The sequence below is a fragment of the Nicrophorus vespilloides genome, unplaced genomic scaffold (assembly GCF_001412225.1).
Source record: "Nicrophorus vespilloides isolate i.1.1-1 unplaced genomic scaffold, Nicve_v1.0, whole genome shotgun sequence".
NCBI lineage: Eukaryota > Metazoa > Arthropoda > Insecta > Coleoptera > Silphidae > Nicrophorus > Nicrophorus vespilloides.
The window spans coordinates 59656-75034 of record NW_017096637.1 but is presented as its reverse complement, the minus strand read 5'-3'; the positions used below and the strand labels follow the sequence as shown (position 1 = coordinate 75034).

At 31.7% G+C, this 15379-nt stretch overlaps 1 protein-coding gene across 5 annotated transcripts in view; it reads right to left on the bottom strand.

Annotated features, from left to right (window-relative positions):
• The window catches only part of LOC108557663 (cAMP-specific 3',5'-cyclic phosphodiesterase), a 138645-nt gene that overhangs the window by 74785 nt on the left and 48481 nt on the right, over positions 1-15379 (bottom strand). For 2 of the 5 annotated variants that reach the window (XM_017914268.1, XM_017914272.1), the window contains 2 exons: positions 8565-8747; positions 6112-6144 (listed from right to left, as the gene is read on the bottom strand). In XM_017914268.1, coding sequence (XP_017769757.1) covers positions 6112-6144; positions 8565-8747 — 216 coding nt within the window. Of the gene's footprint in view, positions 1-6111; positions 6145-8564; positions 8748-12877; positions 13530-15379 lie in introns of those variants that run through there. The other 3 variants (XM_017914270.1, XM_017914271.1, XM_017914269.1) reach the window with 3 other exon arrangements.

Genomic DNA, 15379 nt, shown 5'->3' with positions numbered 1-15379 from the left:
ATAAATAAAGAGAAAACAATTTGAAATAAAAATATTCCTTTTTTTGGTATTTATAAAATATTTGATATAATTATATAGGATTATCGACAAATTATTGAAGATTCAACATATAAAATATACACCTTTAAACTTATTTAAAATTTGTAATATAATCTAGAAATTATTTGAAATTTTCTTAGTAAATAAATCAAAACAAAAATTATAATAGACAAATTGGAATCACTTAAGTTTTGAATCAGAAAAACTTTAATAAAAAATATACATTTTTTGTGAAAATGAGCAATAAATCGGAATGATAATTGGAATTCGAAAGTATGGTAAAACTGATTCACACTGAACACAAAAAAAATATAATTTTCGTAAAATATTTTCGACTTACGTCCAAACTTACGTCGTAAATCGAGAAACCAATGACTGTATTCACAAATAAATGTTCCTTTCAATAACAGAAATATTCAAATCAACTGAAATTTCAGTAAATTCATTACTTAGGATCATTCACACTTACGACAAAAGAAAATCGTATATTTTTTTTAATTTTCGACTTACACTTACATTTCAAGTTAGTTCAAAGTTTCGTCGTATGTCGAAAAATGACTGTACCTTATAAAATTATATTCAACAAAAATGTTATGAAAAGTCATCAATGTTAGGTGAAATTCAACATAAATGTTACACAAAGTTTATGATGAAATACAAAAAACATAGATATTCTTGAAAATATGTTCAACTAAATGTTTTCTTGAGAAATACTCAAATTCTATTTTAGTTGTAGATTATTGAGTGTCAAAAAGTACAAGATGATGATGATTAAACTTTCTTAATGTAATGACGAAAATTCATTACATTTGGAAACTGTAATCATCGTGATTGCACCAAGTGATTTGCGTATCTCCACGAAGAGGTAAAGACTGGAATAACAATAGGATCTACCACCGTAATAAATCATTCATGCAGATGTTGCATAAAACAGTATCGATTTATGCAAAGCCTCCCTCTCGGAGGATGATGCTAAGAACCTTTTGACGCCGCCGCAGCCGGATGAGAGGTTTTCGAACCTTGCGGCTGGGCGAGTGGAGCCCTTTTCTTCAGCACGTCGGTCGACGCAAAACTTGTAAAGAGAAACGAACTTCTAATGAACTTGCTACATAAAACGAGAGTCTATTGGTCTGGAATAAGTGCGTAGGTGATATACAACATTGGTGTTCTCTTTTATACAGAAATTTGAATTATTCAGTTAGCATTCATATGTTTTTGTTACTCTTAATTTTATTTAAAAACTTGATCTAAAGGATAAGAAAAAAACTTTATATGAATATCTAAAAATAAATTTGTTTTATAACCTTAGAGAATTTCAGATAATATGTATGTACAATATTGTACAAATTCTCTTCCAACTTATAATAATAATAGTTATTATATAAAAGATTAATTGAAGATTATTTAAAATCTTTGATAGTTTACATAAAAATTATAGTAAAAACGTGTATTTCAATAAGGTAATTCCTATATTAGACATACAAACACTTTAATTTTCTATTGTTTGGAAAAAAAAAACGTAATTAATTTAAAGGATTTATTGTATTTAATAATTTAAATATTAATTAATTATTAATTATTTTTTAATAATAATAATTACAAAAATATTTTCAACTGAAATCTTTCCGTCAAAAGTTTCTAAATATATTGGAATATTTACCTATTACCGTGAAAATTAAATTAAATAAAGTTTATTTCTTATTTTCACAGAAAATTCACTAGTCGCACATTTTGTATATGCTTCATTATTATTTCATTAATTATCAATTGAAATAAACTACTTACAATAGCCATTTGATGAATCACCAAATTCGCATAATAGTAATAATTTATTTCCTGAAAAACACAAATATTTTATTTTGTAGAAATTTTAACTAATGAAGTTTACATTATCTACTATAATTTGTAATAATGATTCAAATTAATTAAAACATAATATTTACATTTCGAGCAAATAATTTACCGTTAATATTGACAGAAAAAACATATTATTTACAGTAATAATTAATATTTAGGTTTAAAAATTATAATACTGTATTGTATTTTGACCAAGTAATTAATATTAATTGAATTATTATAAAAAATAATTTTTTATTTCATTTATAGATTTTTTTTTACGAATGTACAAAAAATAGTTTTGCTTGTTAAAATAATTTGAAAGTTTTTATATAGAATTATTAATACATTCATCATGATCCATCATGAAAAATACTCATTTTGAATACATTTAAAAATTGCATTAATATTACTAAAAATATGACATTTAAATACAATTTTAAAGCTATTTTTTGTACAATCCAGGAATTATTTAAAATTTTAATTTTATTCTTTTTTCATTTATGTTATAAAGAGAAAACAACATCAAATTGAAATTTCTAATGAAAAAGTACTATAATAGAAGAATTAATAATAAAACTACAAATAAAATATGTAATTTATAATATCAGTTCATATAAAATTTCAGATTTTTAAATAATAACTTTTTGTAATATATTTGTGTAGTTGAATTTTTCAACATTTTGGTTGCTGTAATATTTATTATATTTAAATGTTTATTGCTGGTAAATAATACAAAAAAGATGATATAAAAAACATAATTTAAATTTGTTTTGTACTAGTGGCGCCTCGTTTACAACTAAGATTATATGACCGCTCCACACTATTTTACGAAGTGCAAAGGATATGGCGGATCTATCCGCCGTCAGTCCGCAATGAGTTAACTCTTTTTAAATTAGAAAAAGAAAACAACTTGAAATTTTCACGAAAACTATATATTAATAAAAATAAACAACGAATTAAATATGCTATTTATCAAATTAGTTTAAATGAAAATGAAAATTCTTAAATAGAAACGTTTCTTTTTAGAATAGTATAAACTGGAACATTTGAATTTTGTATATTCGAATGGAATTTTGCTCAATTTTTCGTTATTTTATTTACTGTTACACCTGTAAATACTCAGATTTTAACGGGAGGTGCAACAATAAAAAAATTATGATCGAAAACAGAATAGCAGGAATCGCGGTGACAATGAGCTTCGGAAGCGGCTTAAATCCGAAAAGCACGACAAAGCGTTGTGTAACGAAGTCGCACAAATTCCGTGTCAAAGCTTTGTGGGGTGCAACGAGCAAACAAACGAACTGTGGAACCATTGCCATGCAAATTCGCCCCCGCGACTCTAAATATAGAATTTATTTTATTCGGATTTGCATGTCAATGCCGCCTCCTCCGTCCACTAGCAGACTGGTACTAAACAATTGCATGCCCGTTCCAATTAGCACGTCCTGTACCTCACACTTGTCACATAGACCATCCGTATCCACATCCATTCACTGTATGGATTTCCGAAAGAAATCGCACTAAATTCGTGGAGGCGCAGCTCGTAATTAATGTGTTCCTTAATTACTATGTTAATTATAATGACGACCCTCGCTGTTTGCGAACGTGCTTATGTAATATTGTGCGCGACACATGCGGTCCGCTAATGCATGTAATTAAATAACGTGCCCACGACTTAATAAGCCCTGTTTCGTAACAACTAACCCCTGGACCATCTCTCTCGCCTTCAATGTTACGAGTCGAAACACAAGAGGCGGATAACTTTCGTGTACCGAAATAGAAATGCCGCTGTTGTCTGTACCAATTAGCGCGTCCTATTCTCAACTTTAATCAAGATCACAAGAAAATTGATGCATTCAAACAACAACATTCAAGTGAACAAGATAATTGAGACGACAACAATTTCTCCTCGTCCTATTTTCTTTTCTTCTTCTATTCATGAATCTATAATGTAATAATACCCCGACAAATAGACTCTGTCAATATGTTCAATGTCAATAAGTGCAATGCATGTCATTGTCATCCAGTATTCTCATAACTATATGTTAAAAAAAATACATTGTTTATACATTACTTCAATATATCTATTTGTTTACTTTCCAAGTAAATTAATCCCGGTCGTTAATAGTTTACAAACAACTTTAAATAGCAATTATAGATAACCTAAATGTAGTTAATTATATATGGAAAATGTATTCATTCAATCTTTTTTTTTGCAAATTTAATTGAATATAATAAACTATTACGTTGTCTGGAACCTCTTTAAAATGGAAAAAAAAAGTGCATTTTAGACTTTGGTACTTTTGTATTACTAGAAAGACACAAATGCCACTAAAGCAATAACTAAGAAATATTCTGCTTACAGAGAAGTTGCTTTAGCTGAAAGAAATGTACGAAACTAATTCTCTAAGTTTAGAGTTAGTGATTTCAGCATTAAAGAAATAATGATGAAATCAAGATATTTATCGAGAATAACCTGCACTTCACGATAAGTGAATTATCAGAGATATTAAATAATAGCTCCTATGTTTCTCTTAATACCTCATAAAACATATTGGAGTCAGAAAGTTGAAAGAACGTTTATTTTTTTTGTCTACATAAAAACCCACTTGAAAAAGTATTTTGACAAAAAAGCCTTATAAATTCTGGAAGTATGCAATGTTTAAGTTGCATGAAAGATGAAGAATAGATTAAACAAATATATATCGATATATAAATGTTTTAATTTTTGTGAACATTCCGGAAAACGCAATACTATTTTAAAAAGTTTGTTTTGCTATACTAAGACACTATTAAATTCCTACAATTAATAATGTTCTTTAAAAACATTATTAGAAATCCACTAACAATTTGTAAATTTTGTTCGTCAACCCAATACTAATCAGTTCAACCTGAATTATTCGTTACCAATCCCCGATTTCAGAAGCTGTTTAAGCTGTATATCGCCATTAACGTTAACTACAAAACTGACGTAAACCGTGAGTGGGTAAGGTGTTCGTAAACCAAATGTTCGTTATGTGATTTATTCACAATTCGAACTGTTCGTTAACTGATTTTGTTGAGTGTAATAAATCTCAAGAAAGATCAAAATAAATATTTTTATTATGTAAATATATTTGATACACTTAACGTTTTTCCAATAATAATAAAAGTCATAAAAACGGCACAAATTTAAAATATCTTAAAATATCTCTCAATATTGTCAATAAAACCTCTGAGCTAATTTTCTTAAAAAAAGTTACTTCTTGTACTTTTAAATATTTTTTTTACATTTTATCTATGCATAATAATTTATGTTGTAATTACATATTGACAAATGTAATTTGTTTGTATGCAAAAAAAAATCAATAAATGTCAATTATTCACGTATTATCTGTGATTAAAAATAATAAACTTTGTTTATGAAAACGTTGTTTTTTTTGATGCAGCATAAAACGCATTTCATGTACGTAATAACGTACATTGATAACATTTATTCATTGAAAAATCACCGTATCTCAATCATTAATTACTATTACGTAACAACTATATCAGTAATTTCTATTACGTCATATCATCAATTGCTCTTACGTACTAATTGGTATATACAAAGTTGCGCAATAAAATATTTCCTCTTATGCAATCATAGCATATAATGTTGAATAGTTTAATTTTTAAAAATAAATATTTTTTTGGAAATGTCGGTAAATCTTCATTAAAAATTTCTATTTCTTTTATGTATTTACATTAAAAGATGCGCAATGTATATGTGATTATTAAAAATCTAATAAGAATTATTTTTTCCTGTTAATGTTGTTGAAGTCATACGAATATAATTCGAATTTGCTGAAAATAAAATTGCTACCAGTTTACGTTTTCAAATAGTTGTTTTTTTTATATTTTTTTTATTTTCGATGTTGGCTTTGAACTAAAAAATATATATATATAAATATAAAATAAATCTAAAGCAGCATGCTTGATGATGCTTCGAAAGCTTTCGTGGCAAAAGGGCATTTGCGGAGAGCACTGAGTTGAGGGTATGAAAAACGAAGTTGCATTGAAAGCAGATGAAAGTAAATAAGGAGAGAAAAAAAATAGTAAAAAGAGAGAACGTGAACTAGTTACTAACGTTCCTCTAGTGCGTATGTGCAGCTATGGGGAGTAAAACAAAAAGAAACGAAAATATAAAATAAATTAATAAAATCAAAATAAGTTTGAGCTAGGGGATTTGCATTCAATAACAATTGTACATACGATCGATCCAAGACGCTTTCTGTCTCCTTGAATCTGCAAAATACATTGATCATACAGTCCTCGGTGTACATTATTAAGAGAAGAGAACAAAAAAAACGAAATGTTCAGACGAAAGCTGTTTTATTCTGTATAAAAAGTTTATTTCGTAAACTGAAAAGAAATCATTTTTTTAAGATAACTAAAATAAAAATTTATATAGAAGTGTTGGTGGAGAAAGAGAGAAAAAAAAGAAGAAATAATTAAAAATAAGGTAAGCTTTCCCGTGAAGGGAGTTATGTACAGGGAGGATAAAAACGATTGTTTCGACGCAGTAATTAATGTTTTGTTTACTGCGGAAAATGTACGTTTTAAGTGTTCCCAAATGGGAACAGGAGGTGTTGGGTAAAATTGCGTTTTTAACGCTCAATAAAACAGCAGCTGAATATAATGTGTACGCAATTACGAAAATATGATCTAACGCTTATTTTCTTTAACAAAATAAATGTATCTTCAAAAACAACAAATATAATCGTTTTATAATCGTAAAAAATATTTCAATTTTTTGGTTGCATTAAAATAAAGTTTATTGTTGTAATTTGTATAATGATTTAGGTAGAATTAAAATATAATTTAGAATTTTCGAAGTAATCAATACAATTCTATTTTGACTGTAAAGATATTAGTTTAATCAAAATATAATTTAGTTTTATTAAGAAAGCAATTCGCTTTGGTACTTTCGTTGAAGGGAGGTGTTGGGTAAAAGCGTTTTCATTAAAGTAATCAATACGCAATTGTGTTTTTGTACTTTCATTTAAAGGAGGTGTTGGGTAAAAGCTTTTTCATTAGTAATTATATTTTGACTATAAAAATTTGTTTAAATCAAAATATAATTGAGTTTTTATGCGCAATTTCATCAAACCAATAAAAAAAATATTTGAAGGGAGATGTTCGGTAAAGGCGTTTTCGTCGGTTTAATCAATACAATTATATTTTGACTGTAACAATTTTGATTTAATCAAAATATAATTTAATTTTTTAACGCAATTCGTTGTGAAAATTACGTTAAAGGGAGGTGTTGGGTAAAGGCGTTATCGTCGGTTTAATCAATAAATCTTGATTTTAATAATTTTGATTTAATCAAATTATAATTTAGATTTTTTTACACAATTCGTTATAGCAATTTAACTAAAGAGAGGTGTTGTGTAAAACCAAAATATAATATTATTTTTTAACGCAATTCGTTGTGAAAATTTCGTTAAAGGGAGGTGTTGGGTAAAGGCGTTATCGTCGGTTTAATCAATAAATCTTGATTGTAACAATTTTGATTTAATCAAAACATAATTTAGATTTTATTTTATCACAATTCGTTGTAGTAATTTAAGTAAAGGGAGGTGTTGTGTAAAACCAAAATATCGTTAAAATGAGGTTGGGTTTTCGTCGGTTTAGGAATAAATTTTGACTGTAACAATTTTGTTTTAATCTAAATATAATTTACATTTTCTTCTACAACAATTGTTGTAGTAATTTAATTAAAAAAAAGGTGTTGTGTAAAAACGTTATCGTCAAACTAATCAATAAAATATTTTTACTGTAATGATTTTGATTGAATAAAAATATAATTTCATTTTTTAACGCAATTCGTTGTAAAAATTTCGTTAAAGGGAGGTGTTGGGTAAAGGCGTTTTCGTCGGTTTAATCAAAACAATTATATGTACGAAATATCTATCAACTGTAGTAAACATGGATGCAGTAAGGAATGTTGTTTTAATTGCAATTTGGAGAATTTACTTTATGTCTGGTAATTGCTGCGTAATATAAATATACTTTTTTTTTGCTCGTCTAGTTTGAAAGAACGGCTTTTAAGTATTCCCTGCGGGAGGGAGGTGTTGGGTAAAACTGCTTTTTGTCCACCTCCGTTCCGAGCAGCGGGAATTTCTCAGCTCTTGAGAGGGGGATAAATTACCGGAGTTCTCCCCCCGGCCGTTCACTTCTTTCTTCTTCACATTTTTTCTCGAATCACCCTCCACCCCATACGTACAAAAATTCTGAAATAAATCGATGCCCAAACGAAATTATCGCAGATTCTTTCATTACATTTTTTTTGCACATCCACATTTATTTTAATTTATTTTCAAATTTTAGTGAATATGCATGATGCAGTTTTTTTCAAATATTTTTATGCCAATTTACAGTGTGAGAAGGAATGGCGAGGAGGTTTGCGAAATTAAAATTGGTTATTCGGTTAGGGGGCGACCCGGGAAATCCGTGGAAAAGCCAATATTGATTTTCCGGGCCGTGACGTAAATGGCGAGAGCTTCGGAAAAGCGCCGCCAGCGGTCAGCACGTTATTAGGGAGGTCGGGGAATTACAGAAAACTGTAAAACAACCCTTGGAAGATTTGAATCTTTCTTTAGGTTTGTTTGAATACTATTTTTTTTCTACAGTTTCAAGTGAATTGTAAGTGGTTGACGTACCTTTCGCTGGCGATGGAAGAGTTCCTCGACATGGACTTGGGGGACATCTCGAAGTCGCTGTCGGATCTGTAGAGGAAACTCTCGCGTCTCTGCGGAAGATTCTGAAGAACGAGACCGGCCGATGGGGATGCAGCCCCATCCAGGGGGCTCCTTCCAGGACTCGCGCCATTCTCTACGTCGAAACTGCAATAAACAACAACAAGAAAATGAGTAAACAAAGAGGTGGTAACATGATATTGCAGCAGACAGATTTGTTTTTAATTGTCAATTACAATAACGCGATGTTTGCTGCGTTCGTTCGCAAGGCTTTTACAATGCAAATATTTTGATAAAAATTTAACGGCTGGGCGTGCGGTGTGTCCGAAAGAAAAAGCCAGGCTCAAATTGGCCGATGCACAAAAGGCCTCGAATCTTTCCATCCTGGAAACTGCGAAGCAAATAATGAGTTATCTGTTCGGTACTAATTCGCACACCTTTTGTACCTGCCCAGCACCATTTGTACAGCCACTTATTACAACCATTTCGGGCTTGATTGTTTAGGCAAATCCAGCACCAATTACAAAAACAAACACGAAAATAAAATCGCTACGGTCGGGCCAATAAATATTTTGAAGATAGTCTAGACCTAGAAGAACGTAATGATGCAACGCGATTGTACTTTCAATCATCATCAGTTTTTTTTATTGGAAGAGCGTAATTTTAACAGATCATCGCTTATCTAATAGTAGAGGAGACGATAAAGGATCGGGAGCGCAATTTCATCAGTTACAACTAAAATAAAACAATAGTTACAGCCTTACATCACTTCAGCGCAATGATTATCGAAACATTGATAAGTCCTTCTAATCGAACGTTAATTGAAACATATTGATTATTGTTATTTTAAACCAAATAGTTTATCTAAAAATATAGATAATGCATCGTTCCAGATACAAATTGCTTTTGTGCTCCCGCATCCGTTTTATTATACCCAAAAAAATATATATATCAATTTAATATCAGCATTCAATCAAACTTCAAGTACATTTTTACTTGAAATTTCAATGAAATTTAAATTTTCTATTATCTCATAGAAATACATACTTTTTTGTATCAATTAATCATTATATAACGAAAAACATCTTATTACTATTACTTCATTCAATCAATCGTCAATTCATTATATATTTATTTAATGTTTCAATTGAATTTACAATTTATATTACCTTATCTCATAAAAAATATTACTGTTTATATCTATCATTTATTAATCATTATTTAACGAAAAAAACGCTTATTAGTATTTTTATCATAGAAACAAAAACTTAAATTTAGATGAAGATTGTATTAGAGTTTGATGGTTTATAAGTCTAAATATTTGCAATTATAATCAATTTAAATATTTATAATATTCAAAAGGAGACTGTCAAATTCTTGGCCCGCGGGCTGCATTTGGCCCCACAAAAAATCGAAAACTTGCCGACTTCATAAGATTGCAACTAATATTACTATTTTGTATATCTATAAATTAATAATCATTATATAATGAATAACAACTTATTCCTATTTCTTAATGATGAAATAAAAATTAAGATTTAGTTGAAGATTGAAATAATATTTAATAGCAATCATATTCAATTTAAACAATTTAAACAAAATAGTAAATTTACAAATTTTAGGAGATTGCAACTAAAAATACCATTTTTTATATCCATAAATTAATAAACATTACATAACAAATAACAGCTTATTCATGTGTCTTTTTAGTATTTAATAAATAAAAATGACAAAGAAATTTGTTAATTTTCGATATTTACTTAAAATATCAATGACATTTATAATCTACCAATTAGTTAACACTAATTTCTTAATATTTATTTTTATAATTAGGTAAAGAATGAAATAATCAAATATTTTCAACAATTAAAGAAACTATTATTTATTTAATCCTCTCAATTAATTATTATTCTGTTTTGATAGTTATTACTTAATGTAGATAAAATGAAGCAAAAAATGTTGTTATAAAGTGTAATAATCCTTAGATTTTGATTGTTTAAAGTATAAATATTTGCGATTTCCGATTAAATAATGTAAAAATAAATAAATTAGTCAATATGTGATTAGTAGCAATTTGCACGTATTAGGTAGTTCGAACTTTAATCCTTCCACGTTTAAGAATATCCTGAAACGTACACGCTATTCGGCGCCAAACGTTCTTCCATCAATTAATGGTCATAAAGAAGTGTTAACTAAATCCAAACAATATTTTCCATATACACGCGTCGGAATTATAAAAAATATACACAAATCTTAAGGTCGATCAACAGCTGTTCAGGATATACCAGCAAGAAATTTCGTTTGATTTTTAACTTAGAAAGAAAAAAATCTATTAATAACTTTACGCGCTAATTTACATCCAGAAAAAATACTTCTAAACACGAATTAACTTTGATAAATATAGAGAAACACCATGTTAACAACTTTATCGATAGAATGTATTAACATTACGCCACATTATTGCATGATTCTAATTAGAAATTGGTGTGATGTTTATCGTGAACCGGTGATAACCTTTCATCTATATCCGCGCGCGAATCACATAAAAAAAAGGAACACGTTACAAATCTCTTGTAGGATTAACACATAAAAACATTTAATATTAATTAGAAAGAGGGAGAATTAACAACGTCACTCACGGATTAACAATCGTAATGTATCTTTGAATGCGCCTGGGAATGAAATCAGAGTTTCTTCTGCGCTCGTGACGGATGTGATGGTAGCGCGTCTGAATCTCCATCATCTGGATAACAACGTCTGGTGGATGATTTGTTGTGTGTCACTGCAGACTTGCATTCGGAGGAAAACCGTGCGCGTTTTCGATTGGTTAATTTGATTAATTCGCGGATTTGTTGGAAATTTTGCATCGGTATAGGATTATTAATCGACGGGCAACGGTGCGACGATGAGCTCCGTATCGTCTGCGATCAATTGCTCAAGTTATCCCGAAACGCGGTTATAAACTGGATAAGATAATGTTATTGTAGATAAACAGTTTACAACGAGCGTTATCGCCGCGAAATCGCTGTTTAAATACATTCCCGACATTCTGCCATGTGTATGATGAATTTCGATCTAAATGAGTTTCATACTATAGTATACTATCAATATTTTCGTTGTTGGGTTTTTAACTATAAACTATTTCATCGAATTATGAACTATAGAAGTAGATAAACGTCTCTCAGCACAATTTGTCACAAACCACTATTAGTTATCAACTGGAAGGTGCAATTTCATATTATATAGAAACTTATCAAAATTCGACTTATCACTATTTCAACTTATGTCATAAATTCCACGAAATGTTTTATTGAAAACATAAATCTTTCTCAGACATACCAACTACTAATAGTTATTAGAGAGTGTCATGACACTAATAATGACATTATATAGAAACTTCTAGAAATTCGACTTACTAATAGTTATCATAGAGTGACGTGGCATTCAGAATGACAGCTGCAATCAAATTATATCAAAACTTCTCGAAATTAGGCTTAGTACAATTTTGAGTTACGTGTTATATATCTCAGACGTACCAACTACTTATAGTTATCATAGAGTAATAAAATACTCAGAATGACAGCTGCAATTTCAAATTATATCAAAACTTCTCGAAATTCGGCTTACTACAATTTTGAGTTACGTGTTATATATCTCAGACGTACCAACTACTTATAGTTATCATAGAGTAATAAAATACTCAGAACGACAGTTGCAATTTCAAAAACTCCCGATTTACAGCCATACACACTTCAAAAAATCATTAAAAATAAGAAATAAGAGCTATTAATTTGAATATATAAGTATACCTGTAAGTAGAAAAGTGACTGTATTGACATATGAATTAGTTAGTATCATGTTATAATCTTGAACACTTTTCATAGTTATTATTGCAAAAAACTTTAAAAGTTTGACCTACAACTGATAGTAAATTATGATAATATTGATTTGTTTCTTTTCGAAAGTTATTTTGATATAGTTTCTAGAGAAGTTTTACTAATTATTTTAAAAAGATTTTGTAGGTAATAAATCAATTTGTCGTAATGGTAATATTGGTAATTTCTTTTATCATAGAAAATAATCATAGTTTTGAAAAGAAATGTATTAAGAGTAGTTTTAAAAACGATTATGAAAAGATTTAATAGATAATGACTGGAATTGTCATACTGGAATCCATTGACGTTTCTAGTTTTTGGTGTAAATTAATTATAAAAGGTGTTTCGCGTCCTTTAAGTGCATTTATATTTGATTAATTTGGTTGGTAGTTTGTTACGGACCTTCCGGTTGTTCTGCGACGATCGTAGGATAGAGGGAATCTGCGTGTGTGTCTGCGAACCTGCGAAGACCTTGCTGAAGACCTTCTACGACGCGCAATGATTTCTGAGTGCCGCCTGGAACTATCGGAGGAGATGACGCTACCGGCAGATGCAAAGGAGGCGCGGGAATCTCCCGAGTCGACCTCGTGTTCAGGGATGGCTTCGGAGTCGCGTCGTGACATGTCTGAAGACCAAAGACTAGTCACGCTGGCTCTAGAGTCTATTGACCTCTGTCCGATGATCTCGTATCTTCGACTGGACGTGGAGTATGATGATATGCTGGTGACGGAGGGTCGGCTGTCGTTGCCAATCTCTATGGAGGAGTCGCGCGAGAAGGCCGAGTATCTCGAAGATATCGAGGCGCGGCTGTCGTTGGAGAAGCGTGTGATGGATGAGAGCTCGCTGGGATGCTCCAAGTCCTGGGGACTTAGCGGAGGTGATAGATCCGGGCTGGGGAGGACGGCGATCTCTTCTAGGCTCCTTCTTTTTGCTTCTGCCTCGGACGGTGGGGTGTGCCTGAGGCCCCGAAACAACGACCACAGCCAGAAGAGTATCGTAAACATGTCGCACCCCCATTCACCTGTCCCTCAGCATCGTCTTCAGTGTGTTGTCGGGTTTAGTGTGTCATTGGGACGAGGAGCAACAGTGGGGCTATTGATCGCTTCCAGGCCTCCTTCCCGACGTCTGCCACAAGTCAGCTGTCCGGCTCTCCTCTCCGCTCCTCTCCTCATCAACAACACCCCCTCGAAGCATGCGTGCCGAAAATATTAAAAAGTCGGAAACGGAAGAGTCTCGAACGAACGATCACCGCCGCGCCACCAGGAACCAAAACAGTTCTCCATTATCCCTCGTCGTTAATCGATTGGTGACATAGGGGAAGAAGAATGGGACAGAGAGCGGGGCTTTGTCACAACATTGAATTATCTGTCACCGCGTGAAAATTCCCATTCTGCCGAAGCGAGACGTACGTATTGCAGATGCAGTGTGATAGACAGAGAGAGAAAGAGAACCAGACAAAGAGCGCGCGCACTCAAATCACACTACAACTATGCCGCATCCGAAGAACTCTTTCAGCACCAACAGTTTGCAACGACAATAATAATAACAACAACATCGACGACAATAGCAACAAGAACAACATTAACGGCGACCCGGGGGTGGCAAATTTGTAGCAATCACTGCAGGAAATCGTGGCGGAGGCGGCGGGCCTAGCGTGGCGGGCTGAAAGCGGCCATGGCGGAGCCCACTGCGCAAAATCTTAAAGATCTGCACACACACACACAACCGACACATTCCACCCCCCAGAAATTTATTTAAAATCCCCAACCAACCCTTAACCAGAATCAACTGCGAAGTCACACACACACATACACATCCCCTGCCGCTTTCAATTATCAATCTCCCTCGCTGCGAACGGGGAATAAAAAAGGAAAACCAATCTCCGCTTTGTACCCCGAGTTAAATCAATTGACAGGCGCAACGCCATCTATCGGCTGGCGCTCAGCGTCGCGCGTAAAAGAGTAACGATTTTTTTTGCACCTTGTTTCATTGTATCTTTCACAATCGCGTCTTGTTCGAAAAAGGGGTGCGCACGAATTTAGAAATTGGTGAGAATAAGGTGGGGGTTGGTTAAGAATTCGCGGGGCGGAATTCAATTTCGATCCACGTGCGCATCCCAGAATTTAATCACCGGCATTCTGAGAGGCGGCGATGCAAAACGGCAGGAAATATGCCGACATTCGGTCCCATTCGCAGCGATAATTTCCTTTTCTTTGGGTTGTGTGGAGGAGGAGAAGGTGAAGGTTTATTTTTTTACGTCGGCGTTAATTCGGTTAAACTTTATATCATCGACTCCAAACTTGTGGGTACAACTTCTGTAGGGTAGCGCGTGGGGGGATGTTAGAGGGATTGTTGATATAGAGATGATTGGGTCCTCGCGGATCAATGTCATGTTAATACGCCGCTTTGCATAACTGGAATTAGGCAGCGACGATTGTGTTTAGTCCAGTTTGCAATGAGCAGAGCACCTTTGAAATTCCAATCACGATAGCAATTAACAGATATCACCTAAAATTTGTTTGCTAATCGTCTCAATTATACAATAATATACATATCAATTTTTCTATTATTATAAAATTGTACATTCATAACAAAAAAATAACAAATTAAATCGTTTTTATAGGTAAAAATAGTATTGCTCAAAAAAGTTTTGTTAAATAAACTGTCGACTTATATACAGCAAATTTCAAATATGAGTCTAAAATTTATTCTTCATTCTTTTTTCCTTTTGCATTTAATTATTATTAAATTTTACATCACAATATTTCCTAAATTATAATAATTTTCACTAAAATATAAAATGTTTTCAAGATTAATTTGCAAACATTTTTTCGACAAGAATTTTAATTTTGTCTATCTTTCTTCTGTATTCAATAAATTTCTAATATTTTACATTTCCGAAAC